Source organism: Manihot esculenta, chromosome 11 (genome assembly GCF_001659605.2).
Source record: "Manihot esculenta cultivar AM560-2 chromosome 11, M.esculenta_v8, whole genome shotgun sequence".
In the NCBI taxonomy this organism is placed as follows: domain Eukaryota; kingdom Viridiplantae; phylum Streptophyta; class Magnoliopsida; order Malpighiales; family Euphorbiaceae; genus Manihot; species Manihot esculenta.
Genome location: NC_035171.2, coordinates 5,959,212 through 5,982,826, shown reverse-complemented (window position 1 = coordinate 5,982,826; position 23,615 = coordinate 5,959,212). Strand labels below are relative to the sequence as shown.

The following is a 23,615-nucleotide window of genomic DNA, read 5'->3' as shown; positions in this document are numbered from 1 at the left end:
TTGATCCATGTCAGACACCATCTGCTATAGATTTTCCAATTTCCAATCAAAATTGAAACTCTAACTGCCTAAATGCTCTAAATTGCCTCCAAAGGCAGGCTCTTCAGGGATAACTCTGTAAGAGACTTCATACTTTTATGTCTTTTTAACACTGAAATTCATGCTGAGTTGATCAATTTTATGTTTTCCTTCCGATGAAGAAATCAATTCCTTTGATATTAATTATTACTTTCAATCTTATCAACTCTTTTAATAATAAAAAATAAATAACTTTTACATACAAAATATAAAAGTATTTATACAAATAAATTACTCCAATTCAATTTATATTAAAAATATTTAAATTCATTTTAAAAGTTGATTAAAAATTAATATAAACTATCTGGATTAATAATTTATATAAAAAATATATTTATTAAAACTCAAATTCAATTAATCTTATATATTTTAATTAATAATTTATATAAAAAATATTTTTTATTAATAATTTTTATTTAAAAAAATTAATATTTCTAGAAAATATTTAAATTTTATTTTTTAAATAAAAATATATAAAAATTTTATAAATATTATTATATATATATATATAGTAAGTACTTTATAAATAAAAATATAAATTTAATCTGCACCGTATTATATTTTAAATTTAAATCCATCTCATATTTCATTATAACTATTTAAATTCATATTATTAAAATTTGATTAAATTGGATATCCAAAAATACTTTACTCGTTTTCATCCCAACATGACATGTGGATGCAAAGTATGGTGTGATGCATGGCAGCAAATTCAACACTAAATTTCAATTTAATGCAACCCAAAATATAATTGCTAAACATTATTAAAATTAAAAAGTTTGAAGTGTTGTTGATGATAATGATTCACATTCTACTAATTAAGAAAATTATTACAGGAAATCTCTAAGCAGTTAAAGACTTTATGTCCCTTTGAGTTTCCTGCATGCAAAAGATTTTCCTTACAAGTCTATAACGTAAGAGTGTTGGATCTTGTAATGGCAAAAAGAGTATCAATCTAACCATTGTTCCATTTCCTTTTTTGGGTTGTCGGCTGCATATCTTTGCAAGAACCTAAGAAATGAATTAAACAATTAGTTATTTGGTTTATGAAATTGGTTAATCTTACATAACAGAATTAGCAAAACAGAATTAACAAAGAGAATTTTAACTTTAACAAGTGCAACCTTAAACTTTCTTGATTTATTCATAGCTTTTTCTTTATGTCCCATTTTGTTCTTGTCTATTTTCATAATTCTCATATATTTAGATTCTCTAATGACATCATTCAATATTTTAATTACTGTATGTTTCATGAGTGAGATTATCTTACATCCATGTAAAACACCAGTCTAATAATTAAGGTAAGTGGGATATTGTCCATCAAGGGAATGATGGAGAAATATTATCCAACTGCAGTCCAGCTAGAGATATTACAGCACAAGTAGACAAAGAAAGACTTAGTAGTTAGAGTTTTTCAATGGCTGTTTATGATGGCAACTGATTTGTAAGTTGACGTGTATATATGGTAATAGAACTGTCTAGTTCTGTTTTCTCAAGCCTTTTGATTTATAGAAACTCCATGCTTTGTAAAGGTTATAACTAGATAAGAAAACATTTAGAATTTAATATTTTATTATATTATACACTGAATTAGTGGATTTCGCTTTTGAATCCATAATTTTAAAATGAGGTAAGAAAGAGCTTTTGGATGGGAATTTAGATTAATTGGATTAGTGGGTAAGTGATACTGACCTGTGGGACTAACAAAATCTGTTACATATTGCAAATCAAATACATCATTTTTCATCCTAAGTGGGCAGCAAAATGGTCATTTAGGACGTCAATGGAAGGAAACCAATATAAAAGCTAAATGTAAATGGGATATGATTCAAAAATGAGATTTGATTTAATGTGAGAACCCCATCACACGTGAATACTTGACTGATTGTTGTGACACTGTTAGATGTGTTTGATCTCTCAAACAGTGGAAAGCATAGCAACTGCATAATTATAAGATATATATATACATATCATGTCTGAAATTCAATAATAAGTCTAGTATTAGGTGTATTTTAGTAAATTTTTTTTATTCCCTTTTATTTTTTTAGGAGTGTTCCCACCCTCTTACATCCGTACTCGTCTGTTACCTTCACACGGGTAACTAGCCGTACGTACGTATGTACCGCATTCTTACTCTCATAAGGCGGCTACTTAATTTTCTAAAGCACCGTCTAGACATGATCTCTATTATTGCATGCTTTATCTTTATGGAGGTCAATGGTTGGTTGGGCCTAATTGCGCCGAGCCCATTCAGTCTTACCCAGTCTGCAGAGTCAAGTCTAAACTTATCTAGGGCTGTTCATTCATCACGCTTTGAGCCCGTATTAGATCGGTTCAGTCTCTTTTTGTTTAGGCCATGGTAGGCCTGGTCGTTTGGAGTCCGGTAGTCATCAAGTACTCCTTTACTCATTTAGTAATTATTTCATGATTAGTGAGAAAGTAAATTTCAAAATTTTCAATTATTTTTCTGCTGCTCAAGGAAAGGGTTCTGACATACGTTGTTCTTTTTGTTTTCCCCATTTCAAATCTGGCTTTCACTCGTTGCTCTCCCTCTCGCATCACTGTTATCTCGATTTTTCGGTTAGAGGTATGTTATTGGTCTTCTTATGGTTTCTACTGAAATTCCTAGGGTAGATGATTTGGTCTTCTCTATCACTTCGGCTTTCCTACTCTAATATCTCCCCCATGACCTAATAGACACTGAAACCTTTAGGATTATGGCACCCTTGAGTAATGAGCGAATAGTCCTCTCTAACCCATCTCTTAGAGGCTTGATAGACGCTCAGTAGGGATGCAATCTCGTGTTTTTCCTCAAGTAGCATGAATTTGGATTAACTTTTCCTTTTACTCTCTTTTTCATTAAGGTCTTCCAGCGCTTCAGGGCAACAATTCGAATGTTAACCCCTAACTCTATTCTATTCATGTGTTGTTTCGAATCTATCTGTCTATGCTAGGATTTTGCCCCTTCTGTTGATTTGTTTTCTAACTTCTTTCATCTGGTTAGGTTCGCCCATGGATTTTGTTATTTTGGTTCTCGAGCTAGGTTATTCATTTTTACTGACTACAAAGATTCAATTAAGGGTTGGGTAGCACATTTTGTCGTTATCGAGCTAAAAGAGAGCTCAGGGGTTGAGTGGAATGTCGACCTATCTTGGGAGGATATACCTCAAGACTGCAATGAGTTCCTTAGATTAAACATTATAGACCAGATCTACATTCTCCGACTGACCTCTATAAGGAAGAAATATGATGTCGAGAAGTGCATGTTCATGTCCTCCCTATAGGACTGTCACCATGTCGGTACTTTAATTTTAAGTTTTTCTCTTGTGTTTTTTTCTTTGCTATACTGAGTTCTAACTGAATCTTTGTTTCTTTTTCAACTTCTGACATGCCAATGAACAAGATCAAGTTTCTTAAAAACTTCACCTTGTCTCGAGAGAACCTTAAGGATACTCTGGTACTGGGCTAATAAGTCTGTTGCTAATGTCGCCTGGGAGGTCTTCCATGCCGCGACCCCAACATCATCAATTTGACCTTTTACTCACACCCCCTGCTCCTTCGCTAGCTTTGATGTCGGTGTCAGGAGGTTCTTATCCCGTGACCTCCAAAATGTCAGTTCCTTCCAAGACGCTGGCCTCCTACAAGACTCCTGCTGCCTTAAAGATAATCCCTAAGGATCCCATCATCGTTAGTGAATTGAAGGAGGATAGCTCGGAGAAGGGAACTAGGTCGTTTAATACATTGTTTTACTGTTCTACTCACTGGGCTCTAGTAGCTCACCCCTTTCCCCTAACCCCCAGGTTTGCAGGTTCAGGATAGACCGGGATGTCGTCAAGAGTAAAAGAGGTGTCTATATAATAGAATAGTAGTGGACATGATGAAAAGACATGTAATGTAAAGTATTGTAATGGTGATTAGTATTGTGCTTGGCCCTAATGTTTATGGTTAATCCCTGTTGTACATGATCTTGATGTAAATGTTTTAATGTTATGGTATGTTGAACCAAGCTTGATGTATGAGATGTTAACCCAACTGGAGCATTTGATGAGGGCTCCAGTAAGGGGTTTTATGTTTACAGTATAATGCATGCAGGTCGAGCTTGGTATATGTGAAAGTTTAAAGTTTTTATGAAAATGTATGATCATGTATGGGATTGTATCAGATGTACAGGATGTATAGTAGGCTTGCTACGGGTCCCGGCGACCTTAAGTCGATCTGGATCCTAGCGCCGGTAGCGGTCCGGTTTCTGGGTCGTTACAGAACCACTATTATCTTTGGCTCCGAGTTCCATCAGTAGCTGCTCCTTTAACCTTTCCAACTTCTTATCGACCTCCGTATCATCCCTTTTGGGCCTCTTCTCTAGGCAATGATGACTTCCTTCTAACTCTCCACTTTTCTGCAGGCTCGGATGAATAACTATAAGGCCTCTTACTGCTCTGCTCCGAAGTTGTACCGTTGATTCATTCCTTTGTCTCGTTTCCTTGTCTCCTTCTCCTGTCCTTTTGCTGCTCTACTGGGGATCTTGATAGTTTAGAGTGGGTTGAGACTCGCTATAGTTGAGCTGTCCACCATAGGTAGCCTATTTGATAGAGCGTTAAGACCTCTCTGTTGTAACATCTGACTTAGCCAATTGTCGATATTTTATAATTGTAAGGCCATATTTTAGAGTTCGTGGTTTAACAGCGGAGTACGGGACATGGTTACAATTGAGTTTGGTGAGTGGTTTAGCAATACAGATGATGGATTTACTGGAGTTAGCGAGCTAGAGAATGAGAATAATGGATTGCATTGAGCTTAGGTCGTTTTGAGTGATCCCTATGATTTTCGTCATGATTAATCGTGTGAATCTCAGCGATTAAATGAGAACTCTGATTACATTAAAATTTCTCTGTACCTATAAAAAATGTCAATTAATATATGAGATTCAATAATAAATATAAAATTAAATATATTTTGATAAATTTAATTTCTATTTTTTTATTTTTTTATGATTTAGCATATTTATTATATTTTTTTTTATCCATAAAATACTATGTACTGTGTAGGTAAAAATTTAACTGATTCTGCTTTTGTCTGGATAGCTGAGTCGATGGTGCTCCTTCCTAGATTGGCCTCTGCTCGTGTCTGGATAGCTGAGTCGATGGTGCTCCTTCCTAGATTAGCCTGTCATCAAGCTGAAAGGGCAACCCTGATCCATTTCAGACACCAATGCTGTAGAATTTCGAATCACCTACATATGTTAATCTTGTTTGTTCCCAATTGCTCAAAAAAAAAAATGAAAAGGTGATGATCAAATCGAAACTCTAGCTACCTAAATGCTCTAAATTGCCCTCTAAAGGCAGGCTCGTCAGACTTCACACTTCTATGTCTTTTAACACTGAAATTCATGCTGAGTTGATCAATTCCAACGAAAATTAAAGTTTTCCTTCGGATAAAGAAATCAGTTACTTTGATATTAAATTATTACTTTCAATCTTATCAACTTTTTAATAATAAAAAAATAAATAATTATTACATTTCATTAAATATGTGAATCGATGAGATATTTATAAAAATTAAAGTATTTAAATTTATTTTATATTAAAAATATCTATACCTACTCTAATATAAACTATCTGAATTTATTTTAATTATTATTATTTAAATAAAATTAGAATTCAATTAGTTTCATATATTTTAATTAATAATTTATATAAAAATATTTTTTATTAATATTTTTCATTTGAAAAATTTAATATTTGTAGAAAACATTTAAATTTTAATTTTTAAATAAAAACATATAAAAATTTATAAATGTTATTATAAAATATATATTTTTATATTAAATTAATTATTTATATAAACGAATTAGAGTAATGAATATTAAAGAATTTTTAAAAAAATTTAGAATATTATTATATTTCACCTTTAATCTTTATAATTGGTTTACATGACTATTTATGCATAAAAAATTATATATAAACAGAAAATAAATAATTAAATAATAATTATAGAGATAGTTAAGGATTCTAATCAAATCATATCCTTAGAATCAATTAGGATCAGCAAATAAGTCAACACTCCCTCTCAAGTTAGTAAAAAGATGTCGCACATGCCCAATTTGCAAATCAAATTATGATAAATCTTGTTGTTGAGCCCTTTAGTAAACACATCAGCAAGTTGTCCAGTAGAAGTCAAATGAACTAGACTCAAGATACCATCGGTTAATTTTTCTTTAATGAATTATCGATCAATTTTAATGTGTTTTGTCCAGTCATGTTGGATTGGATTTTGTGCTATATTTATAGCAGATTTATTGTCACAATACAAAATTATCTTTTCTCTCTCAAGCAATCTCAACTCCTCCAATAACTTATGTAACCATAAGAGTTCACACACACCTTGAACCATTGCTTTGTATTCTGCTTCAACACTTGACCGAGTAACAACACTTTGTTTTTTGCTCTTCCAGGTGACAAGGTTCCCTCCCATAACTGTGTAGTAGTCAGAGGTGAATCTCCTGTCATCGAGAGATCCTGCCCAATCTGCATCTGTAAAAGTTTCAACTCGGAGGTGACCATATTTGGAGTAAAGAAGCCATTTCCCTGGCGCAGACTTTAAGTATCTTAAGATGCGAAGTATAGCCTGCATATGAGTCTCGCGAGGGTCATGCGTGAATTGGCTGACTAAGATAACAGCATAGGCTATATCCGGTTGAGTGTGTGAGAGATAAATCAACCTTCCTACCAATCTCTGGTATCTTCCAACATCCACTAACTCACCAATTCCTGCTCCCAGCTTGTGATTACTTTCAATGGGAGATTATGTTGGTTTATACCCCATCATACCAGTTTCTTTCAAAAGATCCAGAATGTATTTTTTTTGGGAGATGAAAATTTCTTTTTCTGATCTAACAACCTCGATACTTAGGAAATATTGCAGTTTTTCTAGATATTTAATTTCAAATTCCTGAGCCAACAACCTCTTTAGTTGAGTCATTTCCTCTTTGCCATCGTCTGTCACCACTATATCATCAACATACACAATAAGAATGGTGATCTTACTCTTATGATGTTTGATAAATAGAGTGTGATCAGCATTGCTTTGTTGGTAGTCAAAGGACATCATGACTCTACTAAACCTGTCAAACCAAGCTCTGAGAGATTGTTTTAGCCCATACAAAACCTTTTTTAATTTGCACACCTTTTCTTGTGTCTTTTCATCAGCGAATCCAAGAGAAATTTTCATAAACACTTCTTCCTCTAAATCTCCATGGAAGAAAGCATTCTTCATATCAAACTGTTACAAGTCCCAGTCCAAGTTGGTTGCACAAGATAACAGAACTCAGAACTCAGATTGAGTTCATTTTTGCAACTGGGGCAAATGTCTATCGGTAATCCACTCCATAGGTTCGGGTGAATCCTTTAGCAACCAATCTGGCCTTATACTATTTAATTGTGCCATCAGCTTTGTATTTCACTGTGAACATCCATTTACAGCCAACGAGTTTCTTTCAAGGTGGGAGAGTGACAAGCTCCCAGGTCTCATTTTTAGTCAATGCTTTCATCTCTTCAATCATTATTTCCTTCCATTTAGAATCTGCAAGAGCTTTCTTCCAATCTTGTGGAATAGACACAGAGAAAATAGACAAGACAAAGACTCTATAGGAAGGAGATGAGGATTCATAAGAAATAAAGTTAGAAATAGAGTGTTTAATACAAGATCTGACTCATTTTCTTTGTACAATAGGTTTATCTAAGTCATTGGAGCATTCAAGAGTTGTGGGTAACTCACCAGAAGAAAGAATTGTGGGTAATTCACTAGAGGAAGATTTTGACTAGGTAACTCACCAGAAGAAGATTATTAACTCTGAGTAGACTATATAATGGCTTCTTCTGTCTTGTCTCTCCTCGAATATCTTCTCAAATCTGGCTTGTCCAAATGACCAATTCTCTCTTCCTAATTGGACATATCCCCTTGTCTACTAGAACTCAAACTCTCTAGTTGAACCATATCATCCAGAATTACAGAATTCGGGATTACCTCTTTTTGCTCATTATTCTCCCCCTGAAGAAATGAGTGGGTGGTACTAAAGTAGAGTTTAGTTTCTCAGAAGGTGACATCCATACTGACTAAGTATTTCCTGAAGGGAGGGTGATAATACTTGTATTCCTTTTGTGTCGGAGAATAACCAACAAACACACATTTAAGGGCCTTAGGATCTAATTTCCCTGCCGTCCTAGTATGGACAAAGCAAACACACTCAAATATTTTTGATGGAATAATGTATGAATTCTTCCCTTGTAGAACCGCCAAAGGACTCATAAAGTTAAGGGTCTTGAGAGACATTCTATTGATAAGATAAGCAGATACAATGATTGCATCTCCCCAATATGCTTTGAGTATATTCATGGTGAACATAAGAGATCAAGCTACTTCCAATAGATGCCTATTTTTCCTCTCAGCAATGTCATTTTGAGCACTAGTATAAAGACAATTAGTCTGGTGTACTATCTCATTATTTTCCAAATAAGCAGAAAAGTTACTATCCATGTATCCTCTTTCATTGTCAGTTCTCAAAATTTTCACCTTAGTATCAAATTGAGTATAAACCATCCTATGAAAGGATTAAAAATAAGAAAAGACATGTAACAGCCCGGACGTGATCCCCGGCACTGTTACCGCTCACAGCCCGTGACCTTCCTCTGGGCCCAACCACTGTGAGCAGCTCTTAACATCCCTTCACCCTCACGGGTTCCAGGCAGGATTTGTCCCTCGGGGGAGCCATTACGACCCACCCTAGCCCGAGTGGATTTGGCCCAATTCCTTCCTCTGGGAATTAGGTTGCCTCCCCCACTGCTCGAACCCTTGACCTCCCACTTTAAGGGAATAGTCTGGTGAGAGTGAGTACCAGTTGGCATAATGGCTCCCCCGAGGGACAAATCCTGCCTGGAACCCGTGAGGGTGAAGGGATGTTAAGAGCTGCTCACAGTGGCTGGGCCCAGAGGAAGGTCACGGGCTGTGAGCGGTAACAGTGCCGGGGATCACGTCCGGGCTGTTACATAAAAAGGCGCCTTTTTATGTAACAGCCCGGCCCTCTTACCGGCACTGTTACCGCTCACGGCCCAGGGCTATCCCTCGCCTGGCCTCTTGCCACCTCGGGCTTTCCACTGGCGTCGTGAGCAGCTCTTAACATCCCTTCACCCTCACGGGTTCCAGGCAGGATTTGTCCCTCGGGGGAGCCATTACGGCCCGCCCTAGCCCGAGTGGATTTGGCCCAATTCCTTCCTCTGGGAATTAGGTCGCCTCCCCCACTGCTCGAACCCTTGACCTCCCACTTTAAGGGAATAGTCTGGTGAGAGTGAGTACCAGTTGTTCCATTGGAACAATTGGTACTCACTCTCACCAGACTATTCCCTTAAAGTGGGAGGTCAAGGGTTCGAGCAGTGGGGGAGGCGACCTAATTCCCAGAGGAAGGAATTGGGCCAAATCCACTTGGGAAGAACGGGTTAGAGTCCCGCGAACCAAGGGGACAAATCCTGTCCGGAACCCGTGAGGGTGAAGGGATGTTAAGAGCTGCTCACAGTGGCTGGGCCCAGAGGAAGGTCACGAGCTGTGAGCGGTAACAGGGCCGGTCGAAAGGGGCCGGGCTGTTACAAGACATCACTTTTAGCTTTAACCAAATAGACCCAAGTCATTCGAGTACAACAATCAATAAAGGTGACAAACCATCGATTACCAGACAAGGAGACGGTTTGAGTAGGCCCTCAAACATCAGAATGAATAGTCGCAAAAGGAATTTGACTTTTATTATGACTCAAAGGATAGGATGTTCTAGTGTGTTTAGCATACTCACAAGCATCACAAAATAGAGAAACAAACTGGATTCTAGCAAATAAATTAGGATAAAGTTTTTTTAAGAAAAAAACAGATGGATGCCCTAACAGCCTGTGCCACTGTATTATTTTCTGATTGATGTCCTTATTTTCTCCAAAATAGGTTTGAGATATTGAAGAACCTTAATCACCCTCCAACATATGTAGGCCATCATGCAGCCTACCATTGCCAATCCTCTTTCTTGTGCGAAGATCCTAAATAACACAATGATCATAAAAGAAGTTAATTTTACAGTTAAGGGCATTGGTGATAGCACTGACAGATAAAAGATTGACAGGAAAGTGGGAAACATAAAGGACAGATGATAATTTAATGTTGGATGTGCAAATAACAGAACATGTTCCGAATATGGGAGTAAAAGAGCCATCAGCAATTCTGACACTATCTTTGGTTAGAGAAGAAAATAATTGAAAAAGCCTTTAGAAGAGCCCGTCATATGTCTATTCGCACCAGAATCGATAATCCATGGAACATTATTAAGAGAGGAAGCATTACCTGACTTTACAAAGTTAGATGTGGCATCGGAGGATGAGTAATCAGAGTTAGGAATCGAGACCTTTTTACCTTCTGCCATCGATACCCTTTTACCTTTTTCCATGGTAAAGATTTATGAACTGTGAAATTATAGGAGGTATCCAAGGTTGTAAACATAAGAGAGCCCGATCGATTCACCAAAAAGACTGGGTAGCAGCACGAGAAGGCCGAAAAGATGGTCGAAATCATCGCTGGAGTAATCGGAGCAGCGAAGCAGCGTTAGGCGATTGGTCACGCGCTGGGAAGCGATGGGACACGCACGGGTAAGGTGAGGCGCGTGAGCCTCACGCGCAGACTTTTCCGGCGTCAGAGCTGGGCGATCGGCCGACGACAATTCAGCGATTCTCCTGGTGCCGGCGGTGAGAGAAGGAAAGGCTCCTAGATAGGTTAGTATCAAAAAAGTAGATCTAGAGTTTTGAAACTCTAAAGAGAAAAAATTGAACTTGAACCCTAAAATCAGGAAAATGCTCTGATACCATGAAAAGTTTTGAAAAAATTTAGAGTATTCTTGTATTTTATTCTTAATCTTTACAATTGGTCTACATGACTATTTATACACAAAAACTTATATTTAAACAGGAAACAAATAATCAAATAATAATTACAGAAATAATTAAGGATCTTAATTAAATCAAATCATATCATATTCCTAGAATCAATTAGATCAACAAATAAGTCAACAGATATTCTATAAATAAAATCTAAACTCAATTTAAATCCGCCAAGCATATAACTTTTTAAACTTAAATTTAATTATAACTGCTCAAATCTGATTTAATAGAGTTTGGTCAGATTAGATACTCAAAATATCCTATTCGATTCCTACATGTCATGTGTGAATGCAATACAATGATGTGATGCATGGCAGCAAATTTAGCAGTAAATTTCAATTTAATAAAATTTTAAAAAAAAATGAAGTGGAATTCCATGTTGTTGATGATAATGATTCACATTCTACTAATTAAAAAGATTATTACAGGGAAAATCTCTAAGCAGCTAAAGACTTTATGTCCCGTTGAGTTTCCTGCATGCAAACGATTTCACTTACAAGTCTATAACGTACGTGTGTTGGATCTTGTAATGGCAAAGAGTATCAAATCTAACCATTGTTCTATTTCCTTTTTTGAATTGTCGGCTGCATGTCTTTGCAAGTACATAAGAAATAGACTAAATAATTAGTTATTTTGGTTCATGAAATAAGTTAATCTTACATAAAGCAAAACAGACCTAACAATGAGAACCTTATCTTTAACAAGTGCTACCTTAAACTTTCTTGATTTATTTATAGCTTTTCCTTCATGTCCCATTTTGCTCTTGTCTGTTTTCATAATTCTCATATATTTAGATTCCCTAATGACATCATTCAATATCTTAATTACTGTATGTTTCATTAGTGAGATTATCTTATATTGATGCACAACACAAGTTTAATAATTAAGGTAATTGTGATATTGTCCATCAAAGAGAATGATAGAGAAATATTGTCCAACTCCAGTCCAGATAGAGTTACTACAGCATAGGTAGATAAAGAAATTTTCCAATGGTTGTCTACGACGGCAACTGATTTATAAGCCCATGTGTATATATGATCATAGAATTGTCTAATTTTGTTAATTTTTTGACACGTTATTATAATACAGTGAATTTTGCATTTAAATCTATAATTTTAAAATTTAATAAAAAAGATTGATTCGAAACATGAATTTAAATTAATCTACGATATAAAATTTATTATCTATTGCAAATCAAATGGGTCATTTTCCATCCTAAGTGGGCAGCAAAATGGTCATTTGGGGCATCAATGGATGAATAATTGAAGGAAACAAATATAAAAGCTAAATGCAAATGGGATATGATTCAAAAATGAGATTTGATTTAATGTGAGAACCCCATCACAGGTAGTGAATACTTGACTGATTGTTGTGACAGTGTCACATGTGTTTGATCTCTCCAACAGTGGAAATCATAGCAACTGCATAATTATAAGATATATATCTACTTCAAAAAGTGGGATTTAACACTTTTCTTTTTTAAAAAAAAAAAAAGAAAAGAAAATCCCATTTTCTAAAAAGTGCTTTTTCTTTTAATTCAATCTCATTAAAGTGAGAATCTAAGATGAAAAGAAATAATGATTATGTATTGACGGTATTCCCCTCTCCCCATTATAGACCAAACACCACCTTATCCTAATAGATTTGAAGTGATTGAGATGATTCTGACATTTCTTGCAAACAGCAAACCATGATTCTGATCTCTAATTGGCACACATTGAGAGGAGAGGGGGAATTATTGGATATACATTATGTAGCTTACAATAATTTTATTTAAAAAAATGAGCCAGTTGGTTGGATTGTCAAATGCTAATTTAAGCAGACATTGGAACTTGGCATTCTATTCATCTGTCTGAAGCTGAAGTTGTCCATAGCCAATAACTTACGTTGCAAAAAGAGATTTTTTCACCTAAGAGTTAAAAGGATATTGATGAACGGATATTCGGAGAGAGAGAATTTCGCTGTGTATATTAAAAAATTTAGTTCGAAAGAGTCGAGCATTTTTTTTTTATATATTTTTTTAGTGAAATCACTCTATTATAATATTATCTATTCTATTATAATATTATCTATTCTTTTATTCAAATTCATACGTACGAAAGTATTTATCTGTCCATTTTCGTTAGGCGATCATTTAATTTCTGTCAGACGATTATTTAACTGCACTCCGACGTCCATGGTGATAGTCGCAGTATAGCTGGATTTGTTATCTAATTTTTTGTCACTGTAAATGAATTATTCTCCTTTTTTATCAGTCCGGACCCTCAATCAGCCCGACTTGCTTTAATCGTAAATTGAATGGTGTATTGATGGATTAATTTACGTAATACATTCTAATAGATTTTGTATCTGTTTTTTTCTTAAGAATTTGATCTCTGTTTGGGTGTCAGAGACCGAGCGATAATTAGTAACAATGAGGGAATTGAATCCAAAATTTTCTATGATTAGTTAAATCCGTTTTTAAAGATCATGTGTGAGAGCTGTGAGATTTTCATGCTAAAAGGGATTGTTTTAACAATGTAAAGGAGGCATAGTTTGTGCAGTTTTTCGGATATGTCTTTAAACACAGACAACTGACACCCACACATAGCTACCTAAAATATATCACATATATATTTAAAAAAATATTTAATTACACCTAATGCATCCATGTAGACAGTTGAGGCAAGATTATTATCATGAAATTTATATATTTATACTGCTGAGTTTATCACAAAATAGATTTAAATAAAAGTATTTGGAGAATTAAGAAAAAATCATTTTATGAAAATAAACGGAAGGAATGATGAATAATGTGGTCTACCGCAACCATAACCCTTCTTAATTCCAATTGATGATCTGAGATCCAGAAAATAGACTTTTACAATGAATTTTGTAAAACTGGAAAAGCTTAGACCTAGAGGAGAGTATTTCTCCTTTTATATGTTTCCTTTTGTCTACTAGTGACATGTTAACAGAACGTGTATCATTGGACCACATGTCCCTGCTACGTTGATACGGACGTACGAGGGAATCAGATCTCTGTCTCATGCGTAACGGCCCCTGATTTTCCCCGGGCGCGCATGCGGATGGTCCCACAAGGCGAAGGGGTTGAACTCCTTCCTGGTTCTGAGCTGGGCCGGAGGATGAGGTTAAGGCTAGGCCCGGAGAGGATCTGTCCATCGGCCCGGAAGAGCTAGGCCTGCCTGTTTGAAGAAACGGACTGAAGTCCGGTCTTTGAACTGAATGGACTGGATCTGGTTCTTGGAAGGGGCTTAGAAACCTTCAGATTATGAGCTGTCCTAATGGGTCTGACCTTAGACCGAGGTGAAGAAACCCAGCAGTCATCACCAATCGACCGTAACCGTAACCGCTGTAACTTCAGGTCGATCGGGTATGAAGGGAACACTTCCAAGCTAAGTCATCCGGCATCTAACACAATCTGCAGTTGAAAGGACAAACTTGTTTTGGGCAATTAATGAATATATACTTTTGTTGTTTTCAGGTGTGGACATTACAATGTACAGTATCATTCAATAATGCAGCTTCCTAACCGACAAACTGAAACTGGAAAACTGCCGAGCTACTCTCCAATTAAAATATTAAAATAAAATAAAATAAAAATTTCCAATGTAGAGGAGAACATGGTTGCAGATGCGAGAACATGGTTGCAGATGCAATAGCATCTTCAGCTTCCAAGATAGACATATCTCCATTTGAAAGGACAGGACACCCACTCTTTTCTTTACAATTTTTACGAAAATTCCCTAATGAAACTCGCCCGATTGTCACACCACAGTAGAGAGCTACACATGACTGTTCATTGTTTATGTCTGATTAATTATTACAGTGAAGTTCACTAGAGTGGAGATCTTCCTTCATATGCGGGCAGAAAGATGTCGATTCTAATGTCTTTTTTTTTTTTCTTGAATATTCAAATTGGGCAATTTTCCCTATACATCTCATTATCAACAACGCAAAGACAAAAAGACATAACAGTGAGAATTTGTCTGGCTTCTCCTGTCTGATTTGATATAACTTATCTTTTGGTCTCCTCTTTTTTTTTTTAGGGGGCAATAAAAATTCAAATATAAATTAAGAGTCTCCTCAACATTTGCAAATTACCCATCAAAATTTTCTGAAGTGAAATTAAATAAACAAGAAGAAACATAACAAGAGATTAATTATTAATTAACCCTTACCCTACTTTTACTCTATTGTTATGGTCATTTACATCAACTAATCCATTAAAAGGAGCACATACCCTAACCGAGGACAGTGCTTTGTTGAAGTGCTTGGCTTTAGTGCCAAGGTACTCATTCCAAGTCACTGGCCGGTACAGCGGTGGTTGATTTGGGCCTACAAGTTTTGATAAGGGTGATATTTTAACACTTGACGGTGGGCCATATAGATAAGCCATGGACAGCCGATGTTTGGTGCGATTAACCACCGCCCGATGGAGTACACTCGGATATAACCCATTTGATAATATGTGAAGAAGGTCACCTATGTTGATTACCAGTCCACCGGGAATTGGAGGAACGGTGACCCACCCGATTCCTTCTCTTAGAACCTGCAACCCACTGGTGTTGTTCTGGTAGAGGATGGTGAGTAGAGTTGAGTCTGTATGTGCTGCAAGACCCATGGCTTGATCTGGGTCTGGGCAAGCTGGATAGTAATTGAATTGTAAAGCACCAGAAGCCCCTTTAAAGTCGCCTTTTGGGCCAGCCCATTTGACATCTTCTGTGGTTATGCCGAGTGAGCCCAACGTTAACCACATCAACCTTGCAGCCAGTTTTTGCATTTCCTTCTGGTATTCTTCTATTACATCACTGGAAAGAAAGAAAATGAAAATAGAAATCAGAAGAAAGTTGAGAGAAAAGGAAAGAAAATTAAGATACTGTGTAAAACAGTGAAGATGCTATCATTATGATGTATAAAAACAAAAGCAGAATGGATTTCTTTTGTTGATATTATGGTGTATAAAAACAAAAGCAGAATGGATTTCTTTTGTTGATATCATCACTGCCCCAAATCCTCCTCTGTGGGTCCATAGCTTTTAACAAATTATACTTTTGCTAATTGCATCAGTGAAGAAAAATTGGATTTTTTTCAAAAATTTTAATCTGTGTCTGCCCATAAATAATATCCTATTGATTACCATGAAAATGAAAGAAAAAAACAACATCATACAATGAGCTTTAAACTACACGTGCATGAATGAGCATAACGAAGTACCAGAATTTCAAGTAATCTTGAGGCCAAAGTTGGCGAAAATGCTCAACTGGAGATCCAAGTGCGGTGAATCCCTCCGACCACATAAGCTTTGAAAAGAACGAAGAAATTCTGGCTATACCGTAGCCAGAAACGCCTTCCGGTGATCTAGCAGCTTTCAGCTTTTGCTGAATAGGTAAACAGAAAAGGCTCTGACTAACTTTCTCAGTGTTATCAATAAGACTAGAAGGAACACCGTGGTTTGTGACTTGAAACACCCCCCAAGTTTTGCATGCATGGCCTATCATTTTAAGGGCATTGGGGTCAGAAAGATCGATAACCGGAATGGATTCAGCCATGAAAGAGTCACCGGTGGACGAGCAATGAAAATGGTCGTCAAATTGAGTCCATTTGTAGGAGTCAGGTAGTTCTTGGAGAGAGTTAAAATCAAGAAGCTTGTGATGGAGATGGACAGGGTGAGCTCTAAAGGCATCAGTGAGTCTTGAAGGCATAGTGAAAGTGGAAAACAGGAAGAAGAGATATTGAAAGTTTTAGGACAGAGCTTTAATTTGTACTCTGTAGTGTTTGTAGAAAAAAAAGGCAGGGCAAAGCAAGGCAGAGCAAAGCAGAGCAGGGAATATAAGTGTTAAGAAGGAAAGGGTGGTTTCAATTTGAAAGGTTTGAACAAGGAACAGTTTTGTGATAGAAGTAGAGTTCAATGGAGAAAAGTGGCAAAGAGAGGCTTGAGATGAGAGACATGATAGTTTGGAGTTGGTATATATATAGAAGGAGAGAGGGGTCCTCTCCAAACATGCTGTTGATATATTTAAATAATGTTAGTTCTCAGATAAACCTCACAAGTATATATAAGAAAATTTATTAGTGGAGATGGAAATGGATGGATATGTGTGAAAATTAAAATATTGAAATTTAAATTTGATTTATATTAATAATATTTAAATTTAATATAAATTACTCAAATTCATTTTAAATTTGATTATTATTAATAAAAAAATTTAAATACGTTTAATTTCATATATTTTAATTAATAATTTATATAAAAATATTTTTATTAATAATTTTATTTAAAAAATTTAATTTTAAATAAAAATATATAAAAAAATTTTATAAATATTATTATAAAATATATATTTTTATATTAAATTAATTATTTATATAAATGAATTCATATATATTTTATAAATAAAATTTGAACCGATATAAATTTATTATTTATATTATTTTTAAATTTAAATCCACCTTAAACTAACTTATAGCTATTCAAACTCATTTTATTTAGGTTCGATCAAATTGAATATATATTAAAAAATATCGACTATAATTATTAGTAGATTATTGAATTTTTAAAAAATTTATTAATTTATTTATATTTTAAAATTACTAGATAAAAATGTCATATATATTATAAAAATTAAAAAATTTGATTTCTAAAATAAAAAAATATTTAATTGAGTAATTTTAAAATACAGATAAATTAGTAAATTTTTTAAAAGTGTAAGGATTTAATAGTAATTTTTCTTATATATAATTATTACAATACGAAATAATTAAATAAAATGATAGTTTATAATTTAATTTTTAAATTTTAATTTTTATAAGAAATAAGCATAAATTTAAATATAAAAATTATTCTTTAATCTTTGTGATTTAATATAATTAGTAGATATATTCCTTCAATTTATATACAAATATAAATGTAAAATAAAAGTAAATTAGAGGGAGAAGAAATGATAAAGATGATGGAGAATGTGGGGGTGAGGAATTGAAAGGAGGAGAGGATGGTAATTTTATTTTATTATTATTATTATTTATTTATTTTATTTTATTGAGCGGTGTTGATAGTAGGAGACAAGAAATAAAGCAAAGACTGTGTTTTGCTTTTGACAATGAAAAGAACAAAATTGGAAAGTACCATCTTGTCCTCTGCAAACACATCAAACGGTGTGAGAAGCAAAATGAAATCATCTCTCTCATCATCACAAACACCATAAAAATTAAAGTTAATTTGTATACTTTAATATGTAAATTTCAATATATTTTAAATAAATTTTTTTTAATTTTAAATAAAATATTAAAATTATATTGGACAAATATATATTTGTGCGTTGCCTCCCCTTTCCTTGTCTCTCCATGTGCCTTTGTCTTGTCCTCAACTTCATAAACATCAACATCAACAACCCCCATCTCATCTCTTCACTACAAGACAATGCCCACCTTCCTCTTCCTCTATGACCAAACTGACCCTCCCACTTTGCCTCTCCATTTTCTGTGGTGGCCAACCCTCAACTTCTTCGAAGGGGCTATGTAATAAACAAACAACATTGTTTTGGGAACACGTACAAGGGTATTATTGTCCTTACATTAAATATGGAAGTGGGATGAGGCCTCCTATGCTTTTCACTTGTATATATATTTGGTCATTTCCATGAAAAGTAATAAAGTTTCTTTTGGTACTTTGCGGTTAAATTTGCTTTTTTATTTTTTTTCATACTTGACCAAAAGTTGTGGGCTCCCAATCCTCATCTTCTCTTTAACCAACACTCGACATTTTTTATCGTTATCTCATTGCTTTTTTTCTTTTTTATAATTAATTTCTTTAAATATATTTTATTTCCATTTACTTAATTAAATATTCACCCATATTTAAATAAATTAAATTTATTTAATTTAATTCGATTAATGATTCATTTGATTGAAAAAATTACTTTTTAGTCTCTGAAATTTAACGTAATTAACACTTTTATCCCTCTATTTTGGCGACTCAACACTTAAGTCCCTCACTTTATTTTCTGTCCAAATTCGCGGTCATTCCGTCCAAAATAACCGTTTGGGACACGTGAATTGATAAAATTAACCCTCACTAAACCCAAATGTTCCTTCTTCTTCTCCTCCTCTTTCTTCTTCTCCTCCTTCTTCTTCTCCTTTTTCTTCTTCTTCTCCTTCTTCTTCCTACCCTTTTCTGCAACATCTTCTTCTTCTTCTTCTTTCTCTTTCTTCTTCTTCTTCTTCTTCTTTTTTCTTTTTCTTCTTCCTACCCTCCTTTTTGCAACTTCTTCTTCTTCTTCTTCTTCTTCTTCTTTCTTCATATTCTTCTTCTTCTTTTTCTTCTTCAACTCGAGAAAACATAAAAGAGAAAAAAAAAAAAGAAATTTCACATTAAGAGAAGAGTATTTCTGAAAAAAATTATCATCTCTAACTTTTGACTCTTTGACCAAACGGTTTAAATGGACGGAAGGATTACGAATTTGGACGGAAAAGAAAGTGAGGGATTTAAGTGTTGAGTCGGCAAAATAAAGGAATAAAAGTGTTAATTACGTTAAAATTCAGAGACTAAGAAGTAATTTTTCCCATTTAGGTGGTTTATCACCTCCACCTCTCATCTTTGAGGACAAGAAGTCATGTGTCTGCAAAATCTCATTTTGCTTGTTGTCACTAAAATTCTTTTATAAATGATAATTATGTGGTTGATATGGTCACAAAATAGGAAGCAAACAAAGAATGTGATGTAATAATAATAATAATAATATATTCATTTTTAAAAAAAATTAGGGCAATCACATTCCTCATGTAATCACCATCATATGTTATATGGCACATAAGCACGGACACATACACAACAGTCCTTCTGCATGCATGTGCAGTTCACGTGGCTCCAATGTGGTGGTCGGTCCTTTCCTTTGTAGTTTAGATTTTATCATGGGAGTTATGTTTTTTTTTTATTATTATTTCTTCAATTTTAAAGTGATGTTGATTTGTATTTGGGATTAGTCGCTCAGAGGATTAATTAAAAAAATTAATTTGATAAAAATTTAATTTTTCTTAATTTATTTTTTAAAAATTTATAAAATTTTAACTCGTAATTATAAAAAACGAATATATTAATGAATGATTAAATAATTTCAATAAAAATCGAGTCTAACTGGCCACGGTAGAGTTATTGAGTTTCAGTATTATATTATATGGAATAATTATTTTAAATTGTATAATAATTATTTTTCTCATTGCATGCCACTCTCTGATTTATTAATATTTTTTTGTTCTACTTCGCTCATTGCATACGTCAATGGTAGCCTTCCTTACCTTATTTTTAGAGCTTTCCACTGATATTTTTTTATTTTATTATTTATAATTTTTATAAATAAATATTATTTTAATCTTAAAAATTCAATTACGAATTCTGAGAATTCCTTTATATTTATTTGTAATATAATTTATAAATAAATTTAGATCAGTTCTTTTAGTTAATTGTGAGATAAAAAAATCAACTAAATTAATTTCATCCATAAATTTAAAAAGAAAATTGCAGTAGTTTATTTTTAATTAGAATTTATTTATAATTGTGAAAGAAAAATTTTATCATATGATTTTGCATTATATGAATGGTTGATTTCAATTTTATCATGTTAGATAGGTTTGGATTAGAAAATTTTATAAAGATTATTCCTTTGATTTACATAGATAGTTGAATAAGAGTGTAAATAAATTAGTAAATTTTTAATTATCTAATAAAATAAATAACTGATTTGAATCTATTGCATTCACAGATTTAATTTGGTTGTAAATATATCTGAATAAATCTGAGAAATCTCGTGTATTTTCAGTTAAAAAAAATTTAAATCTATATTCGTGGATAAAATAAGCAAAGATGATTCGGGTTGGATAACATCATTTTCAAGGAGAAGCTGGCCATGTTATGTATTATTATTCTTAGGCTAAATGGATGGATACATTATTTATTTTGTATTTTTTCATCTTTTGCTATGTCTTGTTGCCAAAGCTGGCCATAAAAATAAACTTGGTTTTTTTTTCCATAAATTTATTTAAAATATTTTGATGTAGAAGGAGATAATAGGTATGTAATTTAGAGGAGGAAGACAAAAAAGGAGTGAATGAATGGGTAGGTTGGACCGTCCTAGCTAGTGATGAAACATAGAGTATAGTAAAATTAATGAAGCAAATATGATGTATAAGCCGAAGAGAAGTCCAAGAGATCCCTACTTGAGTGGTCAACTTTTGTTTCTATCTCCATCATTTTAAGATTATGAGTTTATTATATCAACTCTCTTTTGTCATTTTTTATTTTGTGATTTATATCAATTTACATGTCACTTCATGGGGTAACCCACTCATTGTATATTTTTCATTTAATTCATACTACACACTTTTTAAAATTATATTATGCTTAATTTATCTATAATTAATTATATTTTGTATGTTTTATTTGATATTTAAAATTTATTAGCTCAATTAATTAAAATTTATATCGGATAAACTCATTAAAAAAATAAAATATTTTCCTTTAAATTTATTGGATATATGCATATCTAAGAATTTTTTATTACTGAAATTTATAGAATATTGTATTCTACTGATCAAGAAATTTTAATTAATAACGTTTGGTTTTAAAAAAAAAAACTAAAAGCTGAAAAATTTTTATTAAAATTTTTAAAAAATTAAAAAATATTCCAAAACAGCAAAGAAAAAATTATTTATAATAGAAAATTTTAATGTAGAAAATTATAAAAAAATTTTAAAAAAATAATTAAAATGCAAAATTGACATCTTACGACCCTCGTCATACTTTTGAAAGTTGTACGTTTCGATTTTTTTTTTTGAAAAGTTATCGTAGGTCACCATCGGACATCGACAGTAAAAATTAGATTCAATTCAAGTCTGCCGTAAAATTTAAGACTAATTGCTCCATATCATAATCTGTTCTCCTTGAAAAGAAAAGTCATCATGTATTAAAAACCCATCAACAGGCTGGTGAGGTTAGACTTTAACCCATATATCAGCAAAATCATCAACTGTAGCATACAAATCCTTCAGAAATTCAAAATCCACAATCTCCTTATTAACTGTAATCAACAGGGCAGCCCTCCTACTCAAAGCGTCTGCTATCTTATTACTATGACCAATCTTATATTTTATGACATAGTGAAATATTTCAAAATAAGATGCCCATCGAGCATGCATCTTATTTATATATTTTTGAATTTTAAAATGAATCAAATATTGATAATCTGTGTGAATAATAAACTATCGCCCCATCAGATACTGTTCTCAAGTTTTAAAAGCTGGGAATACTACATATAACTCATGCTCATAAGTAGACCACTTCTTCCTAGTTTCATTCAATTTCTCATTAAAGAAGGCAATAGGCCTATTAGACTGTGACAACACTCTGCCAATCCCAACTCTATAAGTATCACATTCAACCTCAAATAGTTTATTAAAATCAGGTAAAGCAAGAATAGGGGCAGAAGTACACTTATCTTTAATATCTTCAAAACTCTTGTTGGCAGTATCAGTTCAAGCAAATTTCTGCGCTCTCTCTTGCTGAAATTTCTGATAAACCGCCGATAGAAAGTAGCAAGTTTATGAAAGCTGTGAACTTCTGAAATAGTTTTGTGGATGGGTCAGTTCTGTATTGCTTCTACCTTCTTCTCATCAACATGTATCCCTTCTGCCCTAACAACAAATCTAAGAAACAGAATGTGCTCCTTCATATAGATGCATTTTTTTAAATTAATAACCAGTTCATTTTTTTGCAAGGCTGTCATGACTTAACGGAGGTGCTGTAAATGTTCTTCTTCGCTACAACTAAAAATCAAGATGTCATCAAAATAAACAACCACAAATTTGCATAAGAAAGGACGCAAAACCTAGTTCATAAGTCGCATAAACATGCTAGGTGCATTCGTCAAACCAAATGGCATAACCAGCTACTCATACAAGTCTTCCTTAGTCTTGAAAGTTGTCTTCCATTTATCTCCCTCCTTAATCCAAACTTGGTAGTAGCCACTTTTAAGGTCGATCTTAGAGAAGACTTTAGACCCTAATAGCTGATCCAACTTGTCATCCAACCGTGGAATAGGAAATCGATACTGAACTGTAATTTGTTCATGGCTCTGCTATCCACGCACATTCTCTAAGTTTCATCTTTCTTTGGAACTAATAAGGAAGAGACTCCACAGGGGCTAATGCTCTCCCGAATATGCCCCTTCTTCAATAACTCTTCAACCTGTTCTTGAAGAATTTCGCTCTCCTTTGAAATCATCTTGTAATGAGGCAGATTCGATAATTTTGATCTAGGAATGAGATCAATCTGATGTTGAATATCTCACAAAGGTGGAAGCTTGGAGGATTCCTCTACTATCTTAGGAAACTCCTTCAACAGTTCTTTGATGGGTGGTGGTAAAGATGGTGCATCCTCCGCTGCACTTGTTGCTCTCACCAATAAAACTAGTGTGCCTCCAGATTTCTCAACTGTGCCTGATAGCCTTTGCACTCCCGTGAAAACAGCAACAACAGTTTTTCCTTCCACTTTAGGTTGTTTCACAGACCCAGAAGGCAAAATAG

The 23,615-nt window shown here is 33.8% G+C and overlaps 1 protein-coding gene across 1 annotated transcript; it reads right to left on the bottom strand.

Moving 5' to 3' along the window:
• Nucleotides 1–15,119: 15,119 nt before the first annotated feature.
• LOC110626173 (gibberellin 3-beta-dioxygenase 1) lies at nucleotides 15,120–17,046 on the bottom strand. The gene is made up of 2 exons (XM_021771944.2): nucleotides 16,257–17,046; nucleotides 15,120–15,850 (listed from the first exon to the last, which is right to left on the bottom strand). Exons 1-2 carry the CDS (start codon nucleotides 16,742–16,744, stop codon nucleotides 15,217–15,219), a joined length of 1,122 nt encoding a protein of 373 aa, XP_021627636.1. The 5' UTR covers nucleotides 16,745–17,046; the 3' UTR covers nucleotides 15,120–15,216.
• Between the last annotated feature and the right edge of the window lie 6,569 nt (nucleotides 17,047–23,615).